Raw genomic sequence first — 25,087 nt, 5'->3', positions numbered from 1 at the left:
CAATTAAAAAGAACAATGAGGAAGGGATTTTTGTAAAGTTACACTATAATATGGTTGGTTTCATCTCTCATTAACTTTTTTTTATGAGTTGTCAATCAGGCATGCAAGATATCAACACTCAGCATACAAATCTCAATGACAATTAACAAACACTGTAGATAAGAAAAAAAAAACAGAAGAACATTGTGATTCTATGACACAGCACTGCTATATTTCAGTAATTTATTGGCCCTTTTCACTGTGAAGTCACAGTATACAGTTGTCTTTTAATTTATTAATTTTTACAGTGTGCTTTTGTTTTATGCCCCTAAAACGAACTTGATGTCTCATTGTTTTGAATTATAAACTTGCTGTTATATTTAATGTTTATTTAATTCATGTAATGTTTAATGTAATTTTTTTAAAATGTCATAAGGAGCTCTTTTTGTGAGGCTCTTCTTGTTAGTAATGAAGTATGGAATAAATTTTTTTCCTCTTTGTACTTTTATGTGAAAATGATTATTCTACTTAAATGCATGTGACATAACATAAAATAGAATCAGGTTGAAAGTAATCCAAAAGTAATCAGATTAGATTACTTAAAAATGTAATCTATAAGAGGAATTTTCTGATTATATTTATTGTCATGTAATTTCGATACTTAATCAGTACCTATCTACAATTCACAAGTAATTCACCCAGCACTAACTGTTAGTTAATAGTTGTGTGGTGATGTTAAGAGCTTATATTTTATTTAATGGTGTTTGTTGAGTGTCAACATTACTGAGGTTTGTGTTGAAAACGTTGCGCTTCCTGTTCAAACTATTGGATGTCCTGCCTTTGCTGGTGTTCATAGTTATTTTATCAGAACATAAAACTTCAAAACTGTAGGTGCTGCAATGTATTCTGGGTAGCCTTGTGTGTCACAATATTCAAGTTATTTGAATAAAGCCTGTTCAATCCAGATTACTAACAAATAAACAGTTCTGTCAATGGATTATATAGTTGTCTCACAAAACTTCTTGAAAGAAATGATATTTTTTGTTAATGTAACTTGATTTAGTTAAAGCAAAAATATAACTGAGTCAGCTATTTTTTTTTTTTTTTTTTTTTACAATGATTGTGTTACTGATGATTCTTTTACTGTTTTCCAGTTTCGTAATATACACATCTTAGCAGCAGTAGTAAACATCAAAACGGTTTTCTTTCCAAATCAACTTCACCTAATAAACTTAAATCACCCATCAAAACAATTACAACTGAGTACTTTTAAGTTGTTCCAATTAATGATATGTACCATTGCAGAATTTTTCCGTTTTTTTTTACATTCTCAAAACATAAACATTATCTCTGCATTTCAGGAGACTACATCGTGGGCGTCCCGAAGATATATTTGATGTAAAAATGACATTTTGTAGGGGGTGTAATATGTGCAGTGTATTACATTAAATTGTAGTAGTTTTTGCTTTGTACTAACTAGTAATTTCTGAGAAATAATGAGTATTTTTTTCCCCCATTCTTTCACTGAATTTTCACATTGCATCTTATTTTCCCAAATTGGTTTTCCTTTTAACTAATCATTCCAAAGTTCAACATTCAAAACTTTATGTGAAATAAATCTTTTAACAGTATTTCTGGTATCCATCTGATCGAGCTATCCAGCTTTGAACTTGTAAATATTTAAAAACATGATTCGTTACAAAAATAGCCCACAGTATTAATGCCCCTAGTTCGCCATGTCAACGTTGTACTATCTATGGGCATGTGGTATTTATCCCATAATGGGGTATATATGGTAAAAATGTCAAATCCAAATAGTTTATTACTATTTCTCCAACACCTATATGGGTTTTGTGACAACATGCCTCGCTATTTAAGGGGACTGTCAAAACGTCAACATCGGTTAATAAACAGTAAAAGTGGGAAACAGTGTGCAATTTTTACTTGTTATTTTTAGCCAAGACTTCAAGGTATGTACCTACAAAAATGTACACATGCTCAGGTTTCACAGGATATTTTATTCAGAGACAATTTACCCTATACTTGACTAAACAGCCTGCTTTTTGTTTTTTGTTTTAAAGTCTCGGCATGTAAACAAACCCTAGGCGTGGCCTAACTCGCCGATTCGAAGGCCGTGTCTCGAAACCTAGTGAGCTGCAGACCTAGGCAGCATTTTTGGATAATTTGGAGGGTAGTAGCATTGTGAGAAGTTATTTAATGTCTAACCATTCTGGCTAGGTAGGCAGGCACCTCACTAGGTTTGGAGACATAGCCGAAGAATCCCGCCCAGGGTTTGACATAAAACATCTGCGATATTACAGAGCGCAGAACTATTGCAAAAGATATCGCCAATCATGCTCTCCTGCGGTCTTGTAAGAGCCGATCACTTAGCAGCTCGTGTCGCTAGAAATTTCGTGCCAATTCATGAAGTGGTCACGCGAACACTGAAGTCGCAAACTAGCGATTTAAACGTGCAGAGCACTTCAGCAATGACGGGCAAAACCAAAACCAAAACCATAGATGATCTACCGGGACCCAGTCTGGCCACTACAGTGTACTGGCTCTTCGTTAAAGGATATGCGGATAAAAGTCATGCAATGCAGGTAAAACGTCTTTTTATACATAAATGTTCGATGTAAGTAACGATTAAATCAGCTATAAAAAAATTCTACGCTACATGTCAGGCATAGTTTGGTAACATTTTTATTTTATTTTTTTATTATAAGTCACTACTAAATCAGTTGTTTTGTGCTTTGTTGGACATCCATCAAAATGTAATAATATTTCTAACAATTTTTGTACATGAGCTAATGATCTGTTATGGATAAATTAACTTTCATTAATAATAAGTAGCATAAATATCATGCATCAATGCTTAGCAGAACAAACTCAAATATAAGATTATGAGAAAATATATGAAAATATTCACAACTTTTCTATTGAAATGTAAACCATATAATGTAGCCTTATAATTTTTGTTCATGTTGTAAATGAAAATGTTTCTAGTGGACTAATAAGCATGGTATCCTTTTTTGAATGATCCATAAACCCATTACTGACCTTATTGTGTTATTTTATTTTGCTGTATGTGTAATTTAGCATATAAGGGTGTTTCTTCAATTTCAGGCACTTTTATGTCCCAGGGGATGATTTTTATTAAGCAAATTAATGCTTTTTTTCTTTCTGTTGTATGAAGGTCACATTTAAACTGACTTGGAAATTATTATTTTTTTTTTAACCAGGCCTTTGTCATTTATTTTTGGTACTTTTCAAATGTCTTATGTACAGATGTTACTGTTTTAGCCTTTTAGCCTAGTATTAAACTATAAAAAATCCATTATAATGTCATTATCATTAATATCGGCTGACCGATATATCGGTCTGGCACTAAGCAAGACAAAGGAATCTGACTTTACTTTCAAGTCCACAGTGCTGAAAGTGCCCGAAGTTTAAGAAACACCCATAAGGGGCCTGGGTAGCTCAGCGAGTACTCCTAAGCAACCAAATTGGTCCGGTTGCTAGGGAGGGTAGAGTCACATGGGGTAAACTCCTTGTGGTCGCAATTAAACCTGGATTGAGGTAACCATGCCACCACAAGGACCTACTAAGTAGTGGGAATTGGGCATTCCAAATTGGGAGAAAAGAAGATAAAAAAAAAAACACAAAAAAAAAAAACACTCATAAATCTCAAAGGCTCAGGAGATGCTGGTGCTGGGAGCTGATAAATGCAAAAGATATTTGTGGAATGAGGATACAGAGCTTTTTCTCTAGATCTCTTGAGATCAGATATCTCAGCACATTTAGTGGGAGTGGTGTTGTACATTGGCTTGTAATCCAAGGGTTGCATTCTCTAATCACTGTTATGTCCTTGAACTAGAGCAAGGCTCTTAAATGGGGTCACATCATCGAATTTTTATTGATCTTTTGAGTTAATTGTTAAATGAAACCATATTTTAACTTTCAAAACTCAAAACTTCCTCCCCATTTATTGGAACTAGGCCACAAAACAGCCCTAGACCCTGTAAACAGCAAATAGTAGGCCTATCTGAGTGTGGCCTGTGCATGTTAGCTAGTCAGAAAATGTGTAGGTGACCCTGTCAAAATATTTCTCTTTTAGTTTGAGCAGCCTGACGTGTAAACTTCTGGCTCAACTGAGGGCATGAAATTTGGTTTTGCTAACCAATCACAGATTGTCCCTGTAATAAGTGTGTTAAAAGTCACTTTGAGTAAAAGTGTAAGCTAAATAACAAATTACCAATATAAAGTAATTTTTTTTCCCCATTATGCAGGTGGAGCACAAACGCCTGTATGGTCCGATCTGGCGCTCCCGATTTGGGCCCTTTGATGTGGTGAATGTGGCAACAGCAGAACTGATTGCACAGGTGATCCGTCAGGAGGGCAGGTACCCGGTGCGGACGGACCTGCCACACTGGAGAGAGTACAGAGACATGAGAGGACAAGCATATGGACTTCATGTGGAGTATGTATCTCTTTCTTACACACATATACAGTACATACTACTGGTCTATTACAGAGCCTAGTACCAGAGAAAAACATGCATAACATGTTTATTTGACTGGTCTTCCTGCCCCAGTTTATGAATTGTCTTCACATTTATGGCCTATTATTGGCTTTTCACCCAATAATGAAAATTCTGTCATTATTTAGCTACCCTTGTGTCATTCTAAACACATGTTGTTATTTTTTCCATGAAACACAAAAGTAGACATTTTTGAAGAATCTTTTTCGCAGCTCTTTCCATACAGTGACAGTCACATAATGACCAGCTCTGTCAAACTCTTCTAGAAAGCACAATAAAAGTATCATCAAATGTCTTCTGTAGCCATATGATAGCTTTGTGTGGAAGAGACCAAAATTTAAAGGGATAGTTCACCCAAAAATGAAAATTCAGTCATAGTTTACTCACCCCTGTGTTGTTATAACCCTATATGACTTTATTTCTTTTTCTGAACACAAAGGGAGAAACTGTGAAAAAATGTTGTGCTCAGTGATGTCACAATGGCAGTTTATATTGACTACCTCTTCAAGCTTCAAAAGAATGCAAAAGAATAATTCAGATGTCTAATAAATTATTCCATGAGACTCATGATTTTTATGAAAGCATACGATAAGGTTTGGTGTGAAATAAACCAAAATCAAATGTATTATATAGCAGTGTTGTAGTACTCGAGACCAGACTCGGTCTTGTCATGGACTCGACTCATTCTTGACTCGAACTTGAGCAAGAAGAGTCCAGTCGAGTCCCTTTTCAAAAAATATACAGTGTAAAGCTTCGACTGATCTGACAAACATTTTTGACTGACAACAACAGAGATCTTGACGTCATGTCCCGCATTTCAATCTGCTGAGTAGAATCAGAACTATTGATGCCCAGTTCACAAATAAACCATTCAAGTGAGTCGGTTCTTTTCAGCAAATTGGCCAAACAGGTTAGCAAAAAGGTCTGAATCGATTGGCTATTCAGTCCGATTTGTTCATTGGATAAAGTGGATATTTACCTACAGTCAACAAAAGACTGCTTTTTTGAGAGGTAACTTTAAGAATCTTCCAACTTGGTGCTGTGTCTTGATAACAAGTAGTTGTTCACACCAAATGCGTTGTTGCATCCACCCATGCTATTTTTCAGTTGTTTTTCTATGTAAACATGCTAAATACAGTGGTGTGAAAAAGTGTTTGCCCCCTTCCTTACTTCTTATTTTTTTGCATGTTTGTCACACTTAAATGTTTCAGATCATCAAACAAGTTTAAATATTAGTCAGAGATAACACAAGTAAACACAAAATGCAGTTTTTAAATGAAGGTTGTTATTATTAAGGGAAATGTGTGAAAAAGTGATTGCCCCCTAAACCTAATAACTGGTTGTGCCACCCTTAGCAGCAACAACTGCAATCAAGCGTTTGCAATAACTTGCAATGAGTCTTTTACAGCGCTGTGGAGGAATTTTGGCCCACTCATCTTTGCAGAATTTTTGTAATTCAGCCACATTGGAGGGTTTTCGAGCATGAACTGCCTTTTTAAGGTCATGCCACAGCATCTCAATAGGATTCAGGTCAGGACTTTGACTAGGCCACTCCAAAGTCTTCATTTTGTTTTTCTTCAGCCATTCAGAGGTGGACTTGCTGGTGTGTTTTGGATCATTGTCCTGCTGCAGAACCCAAGTTCGCTTCAGCTTGAGGTCACGAACAGATGGCCGGACATTCTCCATCAGGATTTTTTGGTAGACAGCAGAATTCATGGTTCCATTTATCACAGCAAGTCTTCCAGGTCCTGAAGCAGCAAAACAGCCCCAGACCATCACACTACCACCACCATATTTTACTGTTGGTATGATGTTCTTTTTCTGAAATGCGGTGTTATTTTACACCAGATGTAATGTGACACACACCTTCCAAAGAGTTCAACTTTTGTCTCGTCAGTCCACAGAGTATTTTCCCAAAAGTCTTGGGGATCATCAAGATGTTTTCTGGCAAAAATGAGACGAGCCTTAATGTTCTTTTTGCTCAGCAGTGGTTTTCGTCTTGGAACTCTGCCATGCAGGCCATTTTTGCCCAGTCTCTTTCTTATGGTGGAGTCATGAACACTGACCTTAACTGAGGCAAGTGAGGCCTGCAGTTCTTTGGATGTTGTTGTGGGGTCTTTTGTGACCTCCTGGATGAGTCGTTGCTGCGCTCTTGGGGTAATTTTGGTCGGCCGGCCACTCCTGGGAAGGTTCACCACTGTTCCATGTTTTCGCCATTTGTGGATAATGGCTCTCACTGTGGTTCTCTGGAGTCCCAAAGCTTTAGAAATGGCTTTATAACCTTTTCCAGACTGATAGATCTCAGTTACTTTCTTTCTCATTTGTTCCTGAATTTCTTTGGATCTCGGCATGATGTCTAGCTTTTGAAGATCTTTTGGTCTACTTCACTTTGTCAGGCAGGTCCTATTTAAGTGATTTCTTGATTGAGAACAGGTGTGGCAGTAATCAGGCCTGGGTGTGGCTAGAGGAATTGAACTCAGGTGTGATAAACCACAGTTAAGTTATGTTTTAACAGGTGGGGCAAACACTTTTTCACACAGGGCCATGTAGGTTTGGATTTTGTTTTTCCTTAATAATAACAACCTTCATTTAAAAACTGCATTTTGTGTTTACTTGTGTTATCTTTGACTAATATTTAAACTTGTTTGATGATCTGAAACATTTAAGTGTGACAAACATGCAAAAAAATAAGAAATCAGGAAGGGGGCAAACACTTTTTCACACCACTGTAGATGTCTTTGACCATTGCATTATGTAACGCTGTGTTTTTGGCGACTCATGTAGGAGCACCACAATTTTTCTTTTGTCTTTTTTCTTTTGTCAAGTTAAAAAGAACATCAACTGTTAAAAACGCATCATGAGATGCCTGTGTTATACTCTTTTCCCCTGATAGCACATGTACAACACCCAGATGTCTATTTGATGTGTGTGTTTACATCTGGAAGACATCTATTTTACATTGTTTGCTCATCTGCAATACGTCTATAAGACGTCTCAGATGTCAATAAGACATCCTGCAAATGAGACGTTTATAATTTAGACTCATTGTAAATCTGATCTTTTTAAGATGTTTAGCAGATGTTAGATGCTTTCCAGATGAAAAGATCTAAAACAGACATCTCGGAAACGTACATGTGCAATCTGGGTTCGTTGTACTGCGTTGGTCTGAACGGCCTCTAGTCTTTTAGAAATACTTTAGCCATTAGTTACATGAATGCTACACATACTGAAGAAAATACTTCTCAAAATGTCATCAGAATTGAATGGTTTCTGAAAAAGTATCACTTTCTGCATAAACATTGTCATATTTAATACATTATTGTTTGGTTTTAGGCCCATTTCAGTTATTGTACATTTATACTGTATTTAATACATTCATAAAAATCTCTTGTCTTAGACTCAACCTTTACTGGTCTTGACTCGTACTCGACCCTCTTCTGATCTCGGTCTTGACTCGAACTCGACCTACTCTGGTCTCGGACTGGACTTGGACCCGTATGAGCTGGTCTCGACTACAACACTGTTATTTCGGATGAGCTGGTCTCGATTACAACACTGTTATTTAGTAAAAATGTCCACTGACCGTTGAACTCCTGTGCACGTTAACCCTGTCCCTGACAACCATGTCACTCATGTTTATCACATCTGTTTGCTGTTAGCCAGCTATAGTTTGTCAGTGCAGTAAGTAGTGATCTGCTTAGGGCACGAGAGCAACAGTTCATGCAACATTGCCCCCACGCGACATCGAGGTGAGAAAAGAACTTACTAAACATGCCTGAAGAGTTTGTAGTCGAAGAATTTATGCATTTCTATGCCCAGCCTTATTTTTTTGAAAGTTCACAGTGCACAGAGTTTTCCATGCGATGCCGAAAATAGAAAACAAGCGATCGATACAATGTACTGTCACTCCTTACTGCTGGTTAGGACAAAAACTCTGATTATCATAAAAAATATACCTTTTATCACGTGTCGTTTACTGTCAGGTTAGGACACGGTGTGACTGTGGCTGCTGTAGCCTCCTCTATGTTTCGGTTTGATTTCCGAGTACTCCGTTGAAATAAATAGATCAGTTGTTCTCTTCAGACATGTTTAGTAAGTTCTGTTCTCTGTTTTAGCTCTATAAATAAAAATATAATTTATGAGTGCAAAAAAAAAAACCTGGGGTTTGTATACATTTTGGTACAATTTTGCCATTTTTTTTTGTGTTACACTATTTATAAGAGAGAGATTGAGGAATATTTAAGAAGGGTGGGCACAACTCTTAAAAATGGATGAGGTATAGGGGGTGGAATGAGGTCCCGGGTCACTAAAGACCCAAGGAATTAGTTTAAGGGTCGAGCAACATTATGTAAAAATATTATAGATTATCCTACTTAAATGCATGTAACATCAAATAAACTAGAGTTAGGTCAGTGGTAATCCAAAAGTAAAACATAAATATATAGATTAGATTACTTTAAAAATATTATCCAAGAGATTACCTTACTGATTCCAATTTTAGTCATGTAATTTGTAATCAGTACCAGATTGTAATTATGAAGTAATCTACCTAGTACTGCATATAGACTACTTTTATGATCAGTATGAACTTCAACTGTCATATGGAAAGAGCTACATAAAGACTATTAAAGCAGTTCTACTTTTGTGTTCCTCGGAAAGAATAACAACATATGGGTTTGGAACAACATCAGGGTGAGTAAATAATGCCAATTAAATTTTTTGCGACTATTAACTATTTAAATATTAATTTTTATATCTTACATTACCATTTATTGGCCTTATGTCTCCAACTTGTATAAAGTGTATTACATTTTTGGATTTTGATGAGATTTTGTTTTTCATTTCTTTGTAATGGACCCGTCTGAAATCTTTATTGCTGTGTCTCTCAGTACAGGCCCTGAGTGGTATCGCATGCGCAGTGCCCTAAACCCTAAGATGCTCATTTTGAAAGAAGTATCTGCGTATGCGCCCATCATTCACGAGGTTGTGACTGATCTGTTACAGCGCTTGGAGCTCCTGCGTCTGCGCAGTCAGGACCAGGTCACCATTAATGACCTGGCCGCTGAGCTCTACAAATTTGGGTTTGAGGGTGTGTATGGCCCTGTATACATCTGGTATTAACATCCATCTCAGGTGATCCAATCATGCCTCCTGATACCTTATGGTGAAAGTTTCCATATATTATTTCCATAATATTTCCATCCGTATTGTGATGCACATGTCTTTTTTCTGTAAAATCTTTGCTGATTTTGTTAAAGTAACAGTAAGTATGTTGTTATTGATATTTTAAAATGAGTATTTGCTGAATTTAAGCAACTTGTGCGTGCTTAAAATTTGTATTATTATTTTATAGAAATATCATGTTAAAATATATCAAATATGATACAATAGGCTTTTGAGGTATATGTATATTATTACATTCCATTCATGCCCACCACAATAAAAAACACAGCTTTGAAAATACTGACATATAATTTTATAAGATATAAAGTAGCAACTGATATGTATTTTTATATGTGCAGCCTGCTCTGTCATTATAAAGATATCATTTTTTAAATATATATTGTTTTACAAGCTATTATGATGTCATCCTACTGAGACCGAACACACACACAAAAAAAAATTATAATTATAATTTAGCTTTTTCAAAGGTGCTTTATGTAAGATTGGCAACAAGCGTTTGAAATGGGTACTGCAATCCAAATTCTAAATATTGGGAGAGTTGTCTGCCCCGCCCCAGACTCGAAGCTCATGCGGGTTGCCAGAATGTTGACATGCAAATTAGCCAACTCAGCATCCCTCTTAAAGGATTTCTGGGCTTTAAGCTGTCTCCATCTTCCAAAGGCATCTCCAGTATTTATCCTTGTTTTACTACACCTCTGGTCATGGTGGTCTTTAGATGGATGGCGAGGCTTTTTAAGTCGGGTGGAATCTGTTATCTCTGATCCAGTTCGTTTGCTGACTTCCATGGCTGCAGCACGCAGTGTTGTTTGCCTGCAAATTTGTTCAAATCTGGCAACCCGGTGGTGTCAAAATACTGTTGGTGAGAGGGCCATGGGCGGAATCATACAGGCCAAAACATAAACAGAAATTCTGTCCCTGAATGGAAACTTCAAAGTAGAATATACTGGCTGTAGCATTGTTATCGTAGAAGCCAATATTTCAACTTAGCATGTTTCCTAATTCTCTAATGACATTATGGTCATTTCATGATTTAGTACAGTACAAATATTACATATAGCACCTACCTTTAAACATCAGTTTAGTGTTTGATGCATTAAAAAAGGTGAATTTCATTCATATTTGATTTGATGTGCTGAATTATAATCTCATACATTGCTATAGACCAAGGAGAGAATGCTGTCATGGCCAAACTCCCAAACATTTGGTATCTTTAAAAAGCCCAGGATGTCCTCTTAAGATACCCCAAGATTTACTACTGTGGCATGTATGGGCTAAGAGAACCTTAAATAACAAAAGAAAAATATATTATCCATTCTTTTTTTTTCCAGTAAACGAAAATGTTTTCATTTAGTTTTAGTTTTAATTTTCGTTGACGATAAAATAACACTGGATATAGATGGGCTGCATTATCACAGAGCTGTTTGCAGTGAACTTTGGAAACAAAGCCTAATCTATTTTTATACTGACACTTTTTTTCTCTTTTCAGGAATCTCCTCAGTCCTATTTGAAACGAGGTTAGGTTGTTTACAGGAGGAAATTCCCACAGCCACACTGCGCTTCATATCTGCCGTTAATGACATGTTGACGCTCTCGGAGAGTGTTCTATTCTTCCCACACTGGACACGTCGCATTCTCCCGTTCTGGAAACGGTTTGTCCAGGCGTGGGATGACTTGTATGACGTAGGTATGCTGAGGTGGGGCATGTTCACCAGAGGGTTTAAAAGCATAAATGTAATGCTTTTATTTACAGGTACATGAATTGTTTATTTGATATTTGAGCTATAGAGTTGTTTGCTGTCCTTTTAAAAGTAGGTCTACTTTTCTCGGTAGATGAACTGCTGCAGAGAGTTTACTGTGGGTGGGATTTACATTAGAACGGAGGTCTTGTGGTCAGTGCTAGTACTTTGATGCTCATGAGACACCAGTGTTCAAGTCTGTTGTTGGTCTTGTTCCCATCCCATTCCCCTTTATCACTCTCCCCTTGATTTCCGGTTTCTATGCTTATCAACAGAATGTGTCAAAATGCCACAAATAAAACAGACCCACTTTATATTAGGTGTCTTTAACTACTGTGTACTTAAGCATTTGATACAACGTACTTAATATGAACATACATGTTGTTGCATTGTACTAACATTCAAATTACCTGCATTTAATTACATCTGTAATTTAATCGTTAACCTTACCCCAATCCTAAACCTAACCCTACCCAAACCCTTACCATAAACCCTAATCTAAACCCTAACCCTACCCCTCAACCAACCCGTACCTCAACCTCAGAAGCAAATGTGAATCTTGTGAGAATTATGCAGAATAACATGTAGTTACACAATAAGAACACTGTATTGCATGTATTTTAATGTTTATACATAGTAGTTAAAGTTACCTAATATAAAGTGGGACCAAAAAAAAACCAGTCAGAGCTCCTGGAAAGATAACATTTATTGCTTGTCGGCATCGCTTTATCACATCGTGCCAGCCTGGTTAGGACACAGTTTTAACAATTCTACCACCAGTATCATGCTATATTTCATATTTTAAATGTGTATTTGTGGTGCAAATGATCATCCCATAAGTTTAATTTGTAAGTGCATTACAATAAATTGACTTTTATATACCATACTTTTTTCTTTGTTTTGACAAACTGAGGGACACGTCAAAATATTTTCTGTGGCAATCGACAACATGTCACAAGTGCATTTCAATAAATTGAATTTTAAATATCTTACTGTTTTCTTTGTTTTGACAAACTGAGGGACATGTCGAAATATTTTCTGTGGCAATCGCCAACATGTCACAGATGCTGTCGAAAGAGGTTAAATTGTATTTAACCCAGAATTTGCTAAGGATAGTAAAAAATTTATTCTAAATGACTGCATGTGTGACATACATATGATATGGTGGAGTTGAAGGACAAATCAGATTGGGAAACAGCAGCATAACCCATTGCCATTTCTATCTGTGTGTGTGTGTGTGTGACTTTCACTGTTGTTCAGCCCGACATCTGATTGACAAGAAGGTGAAGCAGATACAAGCTCAGATTGATCGTGGAGAGCAGGTGGAGGGCATGTATCTCACATACCTGTTGTCCAGCAACAAACTCAGCTTAGCAGAGGTGTATATCAGCATAACAGAGCTTCTGCTGGGAGGTGTGGATACGGTAAGAACAAAAAGGAAGTACTGTAGAAGTACAGTAGATAGTCATCAGAAGTTATTCATGTTACAAAAAAATAGAAAGAAGTTATGTTACAGAGATAGTTAAAAGCCAAAACACATAGGCTCAGTTCTAAAACCTTTATGATTAAGTACATTGAAAAACAAACCTATGGTTGCATATGTAACAGTAGCCAGCTGGTAGGTAGCTGTGCAGTGTATAAACCTCACTCCTCTGGCCTTAAGGGGCGCACTAGCGACTGACACTAGAAGCTGTAGCCTTTAGCGCCTCGTTAGCGCACCTGCCTCTCATGCCGGAGACGCCGGTTGAATCCTGCTTGGAGTGGGTCGAGCAGGACCGGTTACAGTGGTGCTGTGACCCGGATGGGAGTGTGGTTTAGGGGGGTGAGAGTAACGGTAGCCAGCTGGTAGGTAGCTGTGCGGTGTGTAAACCTCACTCCCCTGGCCTCAAGGGGTGCACTAGCGACTGACGCTAGAGGCTTTAGCCTCCTCTTTAGCGTGCCTGCCTCCCATGCTGGAGACACCGGTTCGAATCCCGCTCGGAGCAGGTCGAGCAGGACCAGTTACACATAGTTCTTTCAGTTAGTCAACTTCCCACTTTGACTTTGCGAAACATGTATTGTTACTTGAATTGGTGCTATTTTAGTGCATTTCTGTCTTTATACTGTGGAAGGTTTTGTTTGGAAAATGTAAATAAAGCATAATTTTTACATATTGTTTTGTTTTCTTTCCTAAGAATGAAATAAGTTTGACAGGAAAATAAGTATACAGTATATAGAGTAAAATGTTCAAACTTTCTAAATCTGCGATTAATCATGATTAACTATGAAAAATTATGCGATTATTCGAGATTCAAAATGTTAATCGACTTAAAGCACTAGTTTTCTAACAAAACCATATAAGTGTGGATGTGACCTTAGAATTTGGCCAAAATTAGGGATCTTAGAAGGCAGCATAATCGTGTCTACCCTTCAGAACAGTGTCGGGAACATGCCTATAATGCCTTAAAATGAGTTTTGTAGAAACAGAGCCATACGCACATGCACACACACAAAAGCCATTTATTTTCGACCTTGATGTTTGTGGATAAGTTCTGAAACTTATACTGATTCTTGTTTTTCAACAGAGCCATATGCACAGTTTTGCACACACACACACACACACACACACACACACACACACACACACACACACACACACACACACAAAAAACATTTATTCTCGACCTTGATGTTTGTAAATAAGTTATAAACTATAACTATAAAACTGATACTATACTTGATTGGTTGTTTATGACCTTGAACCTGAGTTTGTCAAGGTAAACTGATCCAGTTTAATTGTGCCCCACATTCATCGATACAGACAGGGATGATAATCTGCAACGCAGCATTCCTTGTTGTCTTGACCTGTTTCCGTGTACCGTGTATGAGGGCTTTGTATTGAAAATGAGAAAGAGAGTACCTTCTAGCCCCGCTCTTTTACCTCTTCGGCATCATTTACTTAACTAATGTGTGTCTATATCGTAAAATCAGCTGAGGTCTATGAATAGATGATTTGATAAGATATTTTACAGTCTTTTCTCTCTGTATGGACAGACCTCGAACACACTGTCATGGACCTTGTACCACCTTGCGCGTGACGCAGAGGTACAGAAACAGCTCTATGACGAGGTTGTCACGGTGTGTCCAAATAAAGAGCTGCCCACAGCAGACCACCTGACCAGGATGCCCTACATGAAGGCGGTTATCAAAGAAACTCTCAGGTAGGGGAATTCACCCTAGCATCACCCTGTATTCCCTTTTTCAGTGAGGCCTAGTGAGTTGTAGTGCTTTTTGTGTGTCATTTGTCTGTGTTAATGCATTATGTGGGACTCCAAATGCAACTCTGAGCATCTCACAGACCCGCACTGCGAAACACACTCAGAGCAGCACCTAAAAAGCACATGAAGATTAACCATTTTTGAATCGCTGTGATGTGCATGTGCTGTCAGGTTCACACCAAACTCCCGCGAAAATATAAGCGAGCATTTTGATAGTGAACGCAAATCAAATCCGGTTTCACTTTAATTTAACGATCGTGTAATGGTAATTGTTCTTGGTCATCACGCAGTGTTAAAGGCAAGCAGTAACACAGAGGAGACACCCGCTTACTCTATTTCTGTGGAGATGATATATGTTTCTTCATTCTATTCTATTATATAATATTAGATTTTCAGGTTGGCTGGGCTCCAAAAACAACAGTGTAATTGTAAAATTGCCAAGACTAAAGTAGACCAAAAAAGCATTTGGAAATATTTTGATTTTTTCATTATATTTCATAATACCCCTGCAATATTTTTAATAAATAAATATTTAAAGCCTTAAAGGAAATAATTTATCCCTACTTTATTATATGATTCCAAGTTAAATATGAAAAAATGACTTCTTAAGGTGTATGAAGCACACATACACATTAATTAGTATGAAAATTTGTATGACAATTGATCATCATAACCATTAAAGCCTTAAAACAGACAATTATTCGTCATAATCGTGAAAGCCCTAAAACTTAAAAAACTCTTAATTGCAATTATTTCTATGACAATTAATCGTCAGCCAAATTTCTGAAAAAAACAACAACAAAAAAAACCACTCATGTCTGAATATGAACTTGAAATGATGATCTGTGGGTAAGCTGGCTTTAACGAAAACTCAGATTTGTTAAATTAAAGCTTCACCTTTGTGCCTGTAACCTTCATGACACCTGCTGTGTTTACTGAGGATTTGTTAACTTATGGTCAGAAAAAGTAGGTCAATATAAATAATTGATGCACAACTAAATAGTTGTACAAAATAAAAGATACATGGAATATGCTTGTTACTGTATTATTGTAGGCAGTTTTGAAGCAATATACAAAGTAACAAAAAATAAAACGCATACACTTGAGACTTCGATGTGACTGTCTTTTTATATAGTATGTCGTAATATTATGTAAATAAACATACAAAAATATTATAGTATTGTTTTCTTGTTAACACTGTTGGGTAATGGTGCTCAATATGCCTTTGTAGCAGAAACTGTGTAATCAACAAATGGAAAAGGAACACTAATACTGGACTAAAAACTCTTAACGCAGAGAGTGGACTTTGCCATTTCATTTCAGAAGTCCACCACATGCCTCTGCCATGTATAGTCTATTTTTTGTAACCAGGTGACAGTTAAGTAGTCAACAAGTGTTTGCATTATGCAGAACAGGATGACCTTATAATGTTATACTGTGCCCAATAAACGTTGGTCTGACTTTCTTAAACAATCCAACTCATACCAATAGTAATCAACACCACTGTGCTTGAGCTAAATGGAAGTGGGAGATGTAATGTCAGAGATAAAGTTGAAAAATAATTAAATAGGTAATTATTAATAGATTGTAAAACACAATTACATCGATGCCACAAGGCAACTTAGATCGCTTATGTAACGATAACGATAGTTATCAGTTCTTTTAATGATGCACATGACAAAATGAATGACTTGTAGTTCAGTAAGTGAGTTAAGAGTAATTCAGTAACCTCTTCGACTGATTCATAAGTGATTCACAAGAGTCATTATTTGGGGAGTCGTACTACACTGTTGCGCTGTTCTGTGCAGAAGATTTGCTGTGATGCTAAAAAATAGTGCAGAAAACACTATTTAGAACAGTGTTCCGTCCGCATTGCAGAAAAATGCACGTTTGAGCAATCTTCGATTCTTTCATTTAACACCAACCAATGAAAGTTGTTGTGGTATCTTTATGGTGTTTTAATATTTTATAATTCATCAAATATAAATTAGGGTTAACCCCCTGAGACCCAAGCGTGACTGCTGTGTGCATTTTCTATTTCTCTTTTTGATTTGTAACTAGTAGCACCTAATAAACAAGCAAAAAATTACAAGAATTCTAGAGCAAATAGTTTTCCTAAAAATGGATGGTAACATATATTGACTAAGTTGTGAAAATTTAAATAATACCAAGCTATAGAAAGTCATTTTTTTTTTAATCATACTGTTTATGTTTCCAGGAGTGTTGGTTATTAATTTCTTGAGACGTTACAGACATTACATCAAAGATTAAATGGCAAAGTAATGGCCAGCATCATCCAATCACTGCCAACCATGTTAAAATAAAATTATACATCATAAATTCCTAATCTATGTAGTGATTATCAATGTCCCATGTCTACCAAACATGTTGAGTGGTTCAAACATCATCTGCAGCCTGAAACTGAAATATAGGTCAGATTTTAGGAGTGATTGCACTTAGCTGCATAGAGAGCAATAGGATGCTCCCTTGCTCACTATTTAGTGAATGACTTAAACTCCAGTGTGCTGTCTGTCTGCACTGGTGTCAGAACAGTTCTAAATGCACCTTATCTTTAAGGGTGTAAATCGGATGTTTCATCACAATATGATCATGTACCGATTCTCTTGGCCTGCGATCCGATATTTGCCGATACTTCAAAGTCTGCCACGATACGATTCGATTCAGGGGCCTGCGATCGATATTGCGATTTTATGTGCCTATTTTACACAATCAATTACAGTTTGTTTTTTTTGCCCTCAAATGCAACCAAAATAATTAGATTATTTTATTCAGCTATCTGTATACACATTGGGACATCCACAGCAAAGTAAGGTACTTCAGATGTTGAAAACAATTATACAGATAAATAATATAAAAAATAAAGTCACACACATGATCATCACTCGTTTGATGACAGCTAATTTTTCAGTTTAGTCCAATTCAAAATACTTACATACCCATGACTTGTTTCCAACTATCCGTGCTATCCGTGGTTTTCTTGGCTACAACTTCCACAGCTGTAATGAAAAATTATTTTACAGTTAACTGAGATCAATTTTAGTAAGGGTCTTGATGTGTAGATGTGTAAAGTCTTATAACTGATGCCACGAGAGCTCACATTTTAAGGAGTGCCTGGTTGATGTGCTCGCATATCCACATCCCACACAAAAAGCATATTTAGTGCTCATAAAGTCAAACGAATGTAATAAGGTTGCTTCATCACCTGACGGAAATGCGTACGGACGTGGCTGAAATGAGAGTATTAAAATAATATTTACATGTTGTATCGATAGCATTGGATCGTTGGTCATTGGATTGATCGTTACACCCCTACTTATTTTCATCTTAATTCCATACAAAGCCTCTGAAAGTAACATTTTTCAGCTTTTGGATGAACCCATTGATTGTCAGTGTGAAAATGCACAGTGAATATAGCATTTCTTAGGAAAAAATGTGTTAAAATACACCATGTATATTATGTTTAGCAGCGTGGCGTTTTACAATAAATTGGTCAAATTTTACAAATGGCATATCGGATGAAACTAGAGACTAATCTTTTGTCTCAAACAGGTTTCAATGTTAAAAATTCATTAGGTTTCTTACCAGATGTAGTTTTGTTGGCGTTTCTTCCAAAGACAAACTCCACTGTGGTCGGCACCATGTTGTTTTGTCACATGACTCCGTGCGTCAAAAGTTGAACCCTTACTGACAGCACAGGTTCTCTTGAACTGGGATTACGTTTAAATAAATTTAAATTATGCGTTGCATTAAATACGCGTATTTAATGTGTACGAGGGGTGTATGAGGATAAATGTCAATGAGTTAAATTGAAGGTAAAATTTTTACATCTGTGATTAATGATTGCTATATGAAAAGTACAGTTTACGAATCGGTGAGTACTAATTGATAAATTGAGAGTGCTGTTTTTAAATCTGTGAGAATTGATCGAGAAAAGGACGGTGAAGTTTAAGAATCTGCATGTACTGATTGAGAAATTGAGGGAAGAGTTTTTTTAGTCTTTGGCCCGACATTTTTAAACTGAGTAAAGTTTATAAACTGAGAGTACAGATTTACAAATAAATAAAAGTATTTAAAAAATGTGATTAATATATATATATATATATATATATATATATATATATATATATATATATATATATATATATATATATATATATACACAGGTGCTGGTCATATAATTAGAATATCATCAAAAAGTTGATTTCACTAATTCCATTCAAAAAGTGAAACTTGTATATTATATTCATTCATTACACACAGACTGATATATTTCAAATGTTTATTTCTTTTAATTTTGATGATTATAACTGACAACTAAGGAAAATCCCAAATTCAGTATCTCAGAAAATTAGAATATTGTGAAAAGGTTCAATATTGAAGACACCTGGTGCCACACTCTAATCAGCTAATTAACTCAAAACACCTGCAAAGGCCTTTAAATGGTCTCTCAGTCTAGTTCTGTACGCTACACAATCATGGGGAAGACTGCTGACTTGACAGTTGTCCAAAAGACGACCATTGACACGTTGCACAAGGAGGGCAAGACACAAAAGGTCATTGCAAAAGAGGCTGGCTGTTCACAGAGCTCTGTGTCCAAGCACATTAATAGAGAGGCGAAGGGAAGGAAAAGATGTGGTAGAAAAAAGTGTACAAGCAATAGGGATAACCGCACCCTGGAGAGGATTCTGAAACAAAACCCATTCCAAAATGTGGGGGAGATTCACAAAGAGTGGACTGCAGCTGGAGTCAGTGCTTCAAGAACCACTACGCACAGACGTATGCAAGACATGGGTTTCAGCTGTCGCATTCCTTGTGTCAAGCCACTCTTGAACAACAGACAGCGTCTGAAGCGTCTCGCCTAGGCTAAAGACAAAAAGGACTGGACTGCTGCTGAGTGGTCCAAAGTTATGTTCTCTGATGAAAGTAAATTTTGCATTTCCTTTGGAAATCAGGGTCCCAGAGTCTGGAGGAAGAGAGGAGAGGCACACAATCCACGTTGCTTGAGGTCCAGTGTAAAGTTTCCACAGTCAGTGATGGTTTGGGGTGCCATGTCATCTGCTGGTGTTGGTCCACTGTGTTTTCTGAGGTCCTAGGTCAATGCAGCCGTATACCAGGAAGTTTTAGAGCACTTTTTGCTTCCTGCTGCTGACCAACTTTATGGAGATGCAGATTTCATTTTCCAACAGGACTTGGCACCTGCACACAATGCCAAAACAACCAGTATCTGGTTTAAGGACCATGGTATCCCTGTTCTTAATTGGCCAGCAAACTCGCCTGACCTTAACCCCATAGAAAATCTATGGGGTATTGTGAAGAGGAAGATGCGATATGCCAGACCCAACAATGCAGAAGAGCTGAAGGCTACTATCAGAGCAACCTGGGCTCTCATAACACCTGAGCAGTGCCACAGACTGATCGACTCCATGCCATGCCGCATTGCTGCAGTAATTCAGGCAAAAGGAGCCCTAACTAAGTATTGAGTGCTGTACATGCTCATACTTTTCATGTTCATACTTTTCAGTTGGCCAAGATTTCTAAAAATCCTTTCTTTGTATTGGTCTTAAGTAATATTCTAATTTTCTGAGATACTGAATTTGGGATTTTCCTTAGTTGTCAGTTATAATCATCAAAATTAAAAGAAATAAACATTTGAAACATATCAGTCTGTGTGTAATGAATGAATATAATATACAAGTTTCACTTTTTGAATGGAATTAGTGAAATAAATCAACTTTTTGATGATATTCTAATTATATGACCAGCACCTGTATAGTTGTGCTGAAAAGTTTGCATACCCTGGCAGAAATTGTGAAATTTTGGCATTGATTTTGAAAATATGACTGATGATGAAAAAACTGTCTTTTATTTAAGGATAGTGATCATATGAAGCCATTTATAATCACATAGTTGTTTGGCTCCTTTTTAATCATAATGATAACAGAAATCACCCAAATGGCCCTGATCAAAAGATTACATACCCTTGAATGTTTGGCCTTGTTTCAGACACACAAGGTGACACACACAGGTTTAAATGGCAATTAAAGGTTAATTTCCCACACTTGTGGCTTTTTAAATTGCAATTAGTGTCTGTGGATAAATAGTCAATGAGTTTTTAGCACACATGTGGATGCACTGAGCAGGCTAGATACTGAGCCATGGGGAGCAGAAAAGAACTGTCAAAAGACCTGCGTAACAAGGTAATGGAACTATATAAAGATGGAAAAGGATATAAAAAGATATCCAAAGCCTTGAAAATGCCAGTCAGTACTGTTCAATCACTTATTAAGAAGTGGAAAATTCGGGGATCTCTTGATACCAAGCCAAGGTCAGGTAGACCAAGAAAGATTTCAGCCACAACTGTCAGAAGAATTGTTTGGGATACAAAGAAAAACCCACAGGTAACCTCAGGAGAAATACAGGCTGCTCTGGAAAAAGACGGTGTGGTTGTTTCAAGGAGCACAATACGACAATACTTGAACAAAAATGAGCTGCATGGTCAAGTTGCCAGAAAGAAGCCATTACTGCACCAATGCCACAAAAAAGCCCGGTTACAATATACCTGACAACACCTTGACACGTCTTACAACTTTTGGCACACTGTAATTTGGAGTGACGTGACCAAAATAGAGCTTTATGGTCACAACCATAAGCGCTATGTTTGGAGAGGGGTCAACAAGTCCTATAGTGAAAAGAATACCATCCCCACTGTGAAGCATGGTGGTGGCTCACTGATGTTTTGGGGGGGGGTGTGAGCTCTAAAGGCATGGGGAATCTTGTGAAAATTGATGGCAAGATGAATGCAGCATGTTATCAGAAAATACTGGCAGACAATTTGCATTCTTCTGCACGAAAGCTGCGCATGTGACCCTAAGCCAAGTTGACCCTCCAGTGGTTACAGCAGAAAAAGGTGAAGGTTCTGGAGTTCCATCACAGTCTCCTGACCTTAATATCATCGAGCCACTCTGGGGAGATCTCAAACGTGCGGTTCATGCAAGACGACTAAAGGCTTTGCATGACCTGGAGGCATTTTGCCAAGATGAATGGGCAGCTATACCACCTGCAAGAATTTGGGGCCTCATAAGCAACTATTACAAAAGACTGCACAGCTGTCATTGATGCTAAAGGGGGCAATACACAGTATTAAGAACTAAGGGTATGCAGACTTTTGAACAGGGGTCATTTAATATTTTTCTTTGTTGCCATATTTTGTTTTATGATTGTGCCATTCTGTTATAACCTACGAATATGAATCCCATAAGAAATAAAAGAAATGTGTTTTGCCTGCTAACTCATGTTTTGTTTAAAAATGGTACATATATGACCAATTCTCCAAGTGAATGCAAACTTTTGATATATATACTATATATATATACATATATATACATATACACACATATATATATATATATACATATATATATATATACATATATATGTATATACATAATAAATTAAATTAAAACAACAATAAAAAGTCAAACATAGAAGTAAATAAAGAAAAATACAAAGTAAACATTCACACATACATATACTTATCAACTAAATTCAAATTTAAGAAATGTGGATGGGTTATTTTTTTATTTTTTTATTTGCCGCATCCTTCAATAACACACTCTTTGCAAAGCCGACATGACATTTGTGACATGATCACAAAACAATCTGCACTGAAATGAGCCCTGTAAATGGTTAAGAGCAGACTGAAATGATCCAGACCCTGTTAAAAATAAACTTAATCTGTGCTGAAATGCAGAGCAGCAGGTGCTAATACACACTGTCAGGACAAGCACAATGCCTGGAGTACTTCAACACATGTATGGTTAGTTATTCTGGTGTTCAGAAATAATATCTTCACTGTGACTGGGACCAAATAGGCTTTATTGACTTGTAAATTTAGGCTCTTATGTGTTAATGTATTTGATCAGAATTGCAGTTATTTTGGAATGAGCCATTTTTGCATCTTGGCTCCAATTTCTCATGATATGACCCCTTTAAATGTAGGATGTATCCTGTTGTCCCTGGTAATGGACGCTTGACTGTGGACACAGAAGTAATTGTGGATAATTATTGGTTCCCTAAGAAGGTATCCACTTGTTGTGTCACACATACATGTACAAACAGCCTGAAACAGTATTGCTAACTCTACAGTATATCTAATTAAATACCTAATATCCTAACTCCAGTGTTTGTGTTCTCTTTCACAGACACAGTTCCATCTCTGTCACTACGCTGTGAGTCACGATGAAAGTGAGTTTCCAGATGCGGAACGGTTTGTTCCAGAGCGCTGGCTGAGGGAGAACCCGTCTCGCTCTCAGCATCACCCCTACAGTTCAATCCCATTTGGGGTTGGCGTGCGGGCCTGCGTGGGAAAGAGGGTGGCAGAGCTGGAAATGTACTTTGCTCTGTGTAGAGTGAGTATGACCCATTTTCACATTTTCTGTAGGTTCCATTTTACACAATTTTCAAAATATTGTGTTAGCCGAGAACAAAAGCAAAGAAAATCAATCAATCTTTCTTAAGCACAAATTGTTTTTTACTAGTCTGTGTACTCATATCTGTGTCTTGTTAACTAATGTGAAGTTTATGTTTAAACTTCAGGTGTCTCAGACATTTTGCTATCGTTATCTCTCTCCGTCTCATGAATTTAATCCTTGGCCTTTTGATCCTGCAGCTGATGCAACATTATGAGGTCAGAGCCGATAAAGGGGCCCCACTGATACAGCCCAAGACCCGAACCCTGCTCATACCCTCTAAACCCATTAACCTGCAGTTTATCCCTCGGGCCTGAAGAGAAACCACCAAGAAATCTGTTTTTCTAATCAAATCAGCACTCTTTATTCATTTAGTTTTGCCATCTATTCCTGCAGGCCCTTACCCACAAATGCCTATATAGGGTAGAAGATGGAAATGGGCCAGCAAAATAAATAAAAAATCAACTGAGCTCAAATATTTTAACAGATTGTTACAGCTGAGGTCTTGGATTGTCTTCTGGGTTTTTGAACAAGCTTTTGCCAAACTTTTTTTGTCACGTTTGCTTCTATGCAGCAGAACACTGTGTGCACTGTGTTCCTTGCAATCTTATAAAAGAGACAAAGACGTTCTGTCTGTGTGCTGGTGACAGTGACTCTATAAAACCAAGCTGTTTAGTGTCTGATCAAGAAGAAACAGCGTTTTTAAAAAACACGTTTACTGGCTGTCATGTTTTTTGCTTCACAGTGGCTCCAATATGTTATTCATATTTTTCATAGATTATGAACATCAGTCAAATCATGATCAATGGACATATTAATAATTTGGAAATACACTTTTCCCTTTTATAATAGCCATAGAGGGAGGAAAAGTGAGAGATTATATATTTTGTGCAGATGTTTTTGAGCATGGTTGAAAGCTAGGGACAGAAATGCTTCTATTTTGTATTTTTCAAATTTAATACGGGTATTTCATTACAAATTACATTACCAGCATAACAGTTTGAGGGAAAATTTTAATGGAAAAATTTACATTTTACTCTTATGTCAACCTGCACTCCAGCTGGCACGGACTCCACAAGTTTGCGGAAAACCTGATGATCCATGTTATCTCAGCGTGATTTCAGAATGTTCCAAAGAGCATCCTGTGTGCTTAGAAACATGGAAATCTGACCTTTTGCACAGAGTTAACATGTCACACATTTTCTGACATTTGATTAGTGCCCTAGAAATAGTGCAGAATCTTAAATATACATTCAATGTCACAACTTTGTTTTACATTTTCAAAATTCTAAAACTTTATTTTCATGTTTAAGTGGGATTTTAAAAATGTTTTTCAGTGTGGACTTTTGACCCCACTCTAGATTAATTTATTTGAAATAAATCTGTTGTCAGATCGCCCACATGTTGGCTTACATCTAGGAAGATTTCTTTCCAAAGGCAATACTCATTTTATGTCGTTATACAGTAACCATTGTAATATCATTGTAATAATAGATCAGTAGATCAACATAACCACAGCTTTCTACTAGAAATGGTATGATTGCTTGGATTACTGATTTCTTTTACAGACATATTACAGCAAATAACTGAGTAATACATAATTTTTGGAGCAATACACTTTCTGTCGTACCAAACACTACGTGCTCTGTAAGTGCAAAAGCATTGTAATAAATGGCTTTGGGTAAAATTGGCTGAACCTGACTGTAATATGTTCTTGAGCCATCAGATAATACAGAATGAGCAAGCTTGCCGCCTTGTGGTATTTTATGTACTATTTGTGGACTCAAAAGTTCAGTGTGTTATTTCTATTGCTCCACACGGCTATCTGTTTGAGCAGCCTGACGGAACATTGCTTTTAACCTGGTATTTTATAGCTCCATGGGTCAACCAATGGGTGTGTAC

At 36.9% G+C, this 25,087-nt stretch overlaps 1 protein-coding gene across 1 annotated transcript; it reads left to right on the top strand.

Annotated features, from left to right (window-relative positions):
• The first annotated feature begins 2,116 nt into the window (after positions 1 to 2,116).
• LOC127446272 (sterol 26-hydroxylase, mitochondrial) lies at positions 2,117 to 24,873 on the top strand. Its single transcript, XM_051707044.1, has 9 exons — positions 2,117 to 2,582; positions 4,269 to 4,459; positions 9,409 to 9,608; positions 11,190 to 11,387; positions 12,700 to 12,863; positions 14,473 to 14,639; positions 22,716 to 22,797; positions 22,919 to 23,125; positions 23,386 to 24,873. Exons 1-9 carry the CDS (start codon positions 2,334 to 2,336, stop codon positions 23,500 to 23,502), a joined length of 1,575 nt encoding a protein of 524 aa, XP_051563004.1. The 5' UTR covers positions 2,117 to 2,333; the 3' UTR covers positions 23,503 to 24,873.
• The last annotated feature ends 214 nt before the right edge of the window (positions 24,874 to 25,087 follow it).

The sequence above is a fragment of the Myxocyprinus asiaticus genome, chromosome 9 (assembly GCF_019703515.2).
Source record: "Myxocyprinus asiaticus isolate MX2 ecotype Aquarium Trade chromosome 9, UBuf_Myxa_2, whole genome shotgun sequence".
Lineage (NCBI taxonomy): Eukaryota > Metazoa > Chordata > Actinopteri > Cypriniformes > Catostomidae > Myxocyprinus > Myxocyprinus asiaticus.
This window is presented reverse-complemented; position numbering and strand designations above follow the sequence as displayed.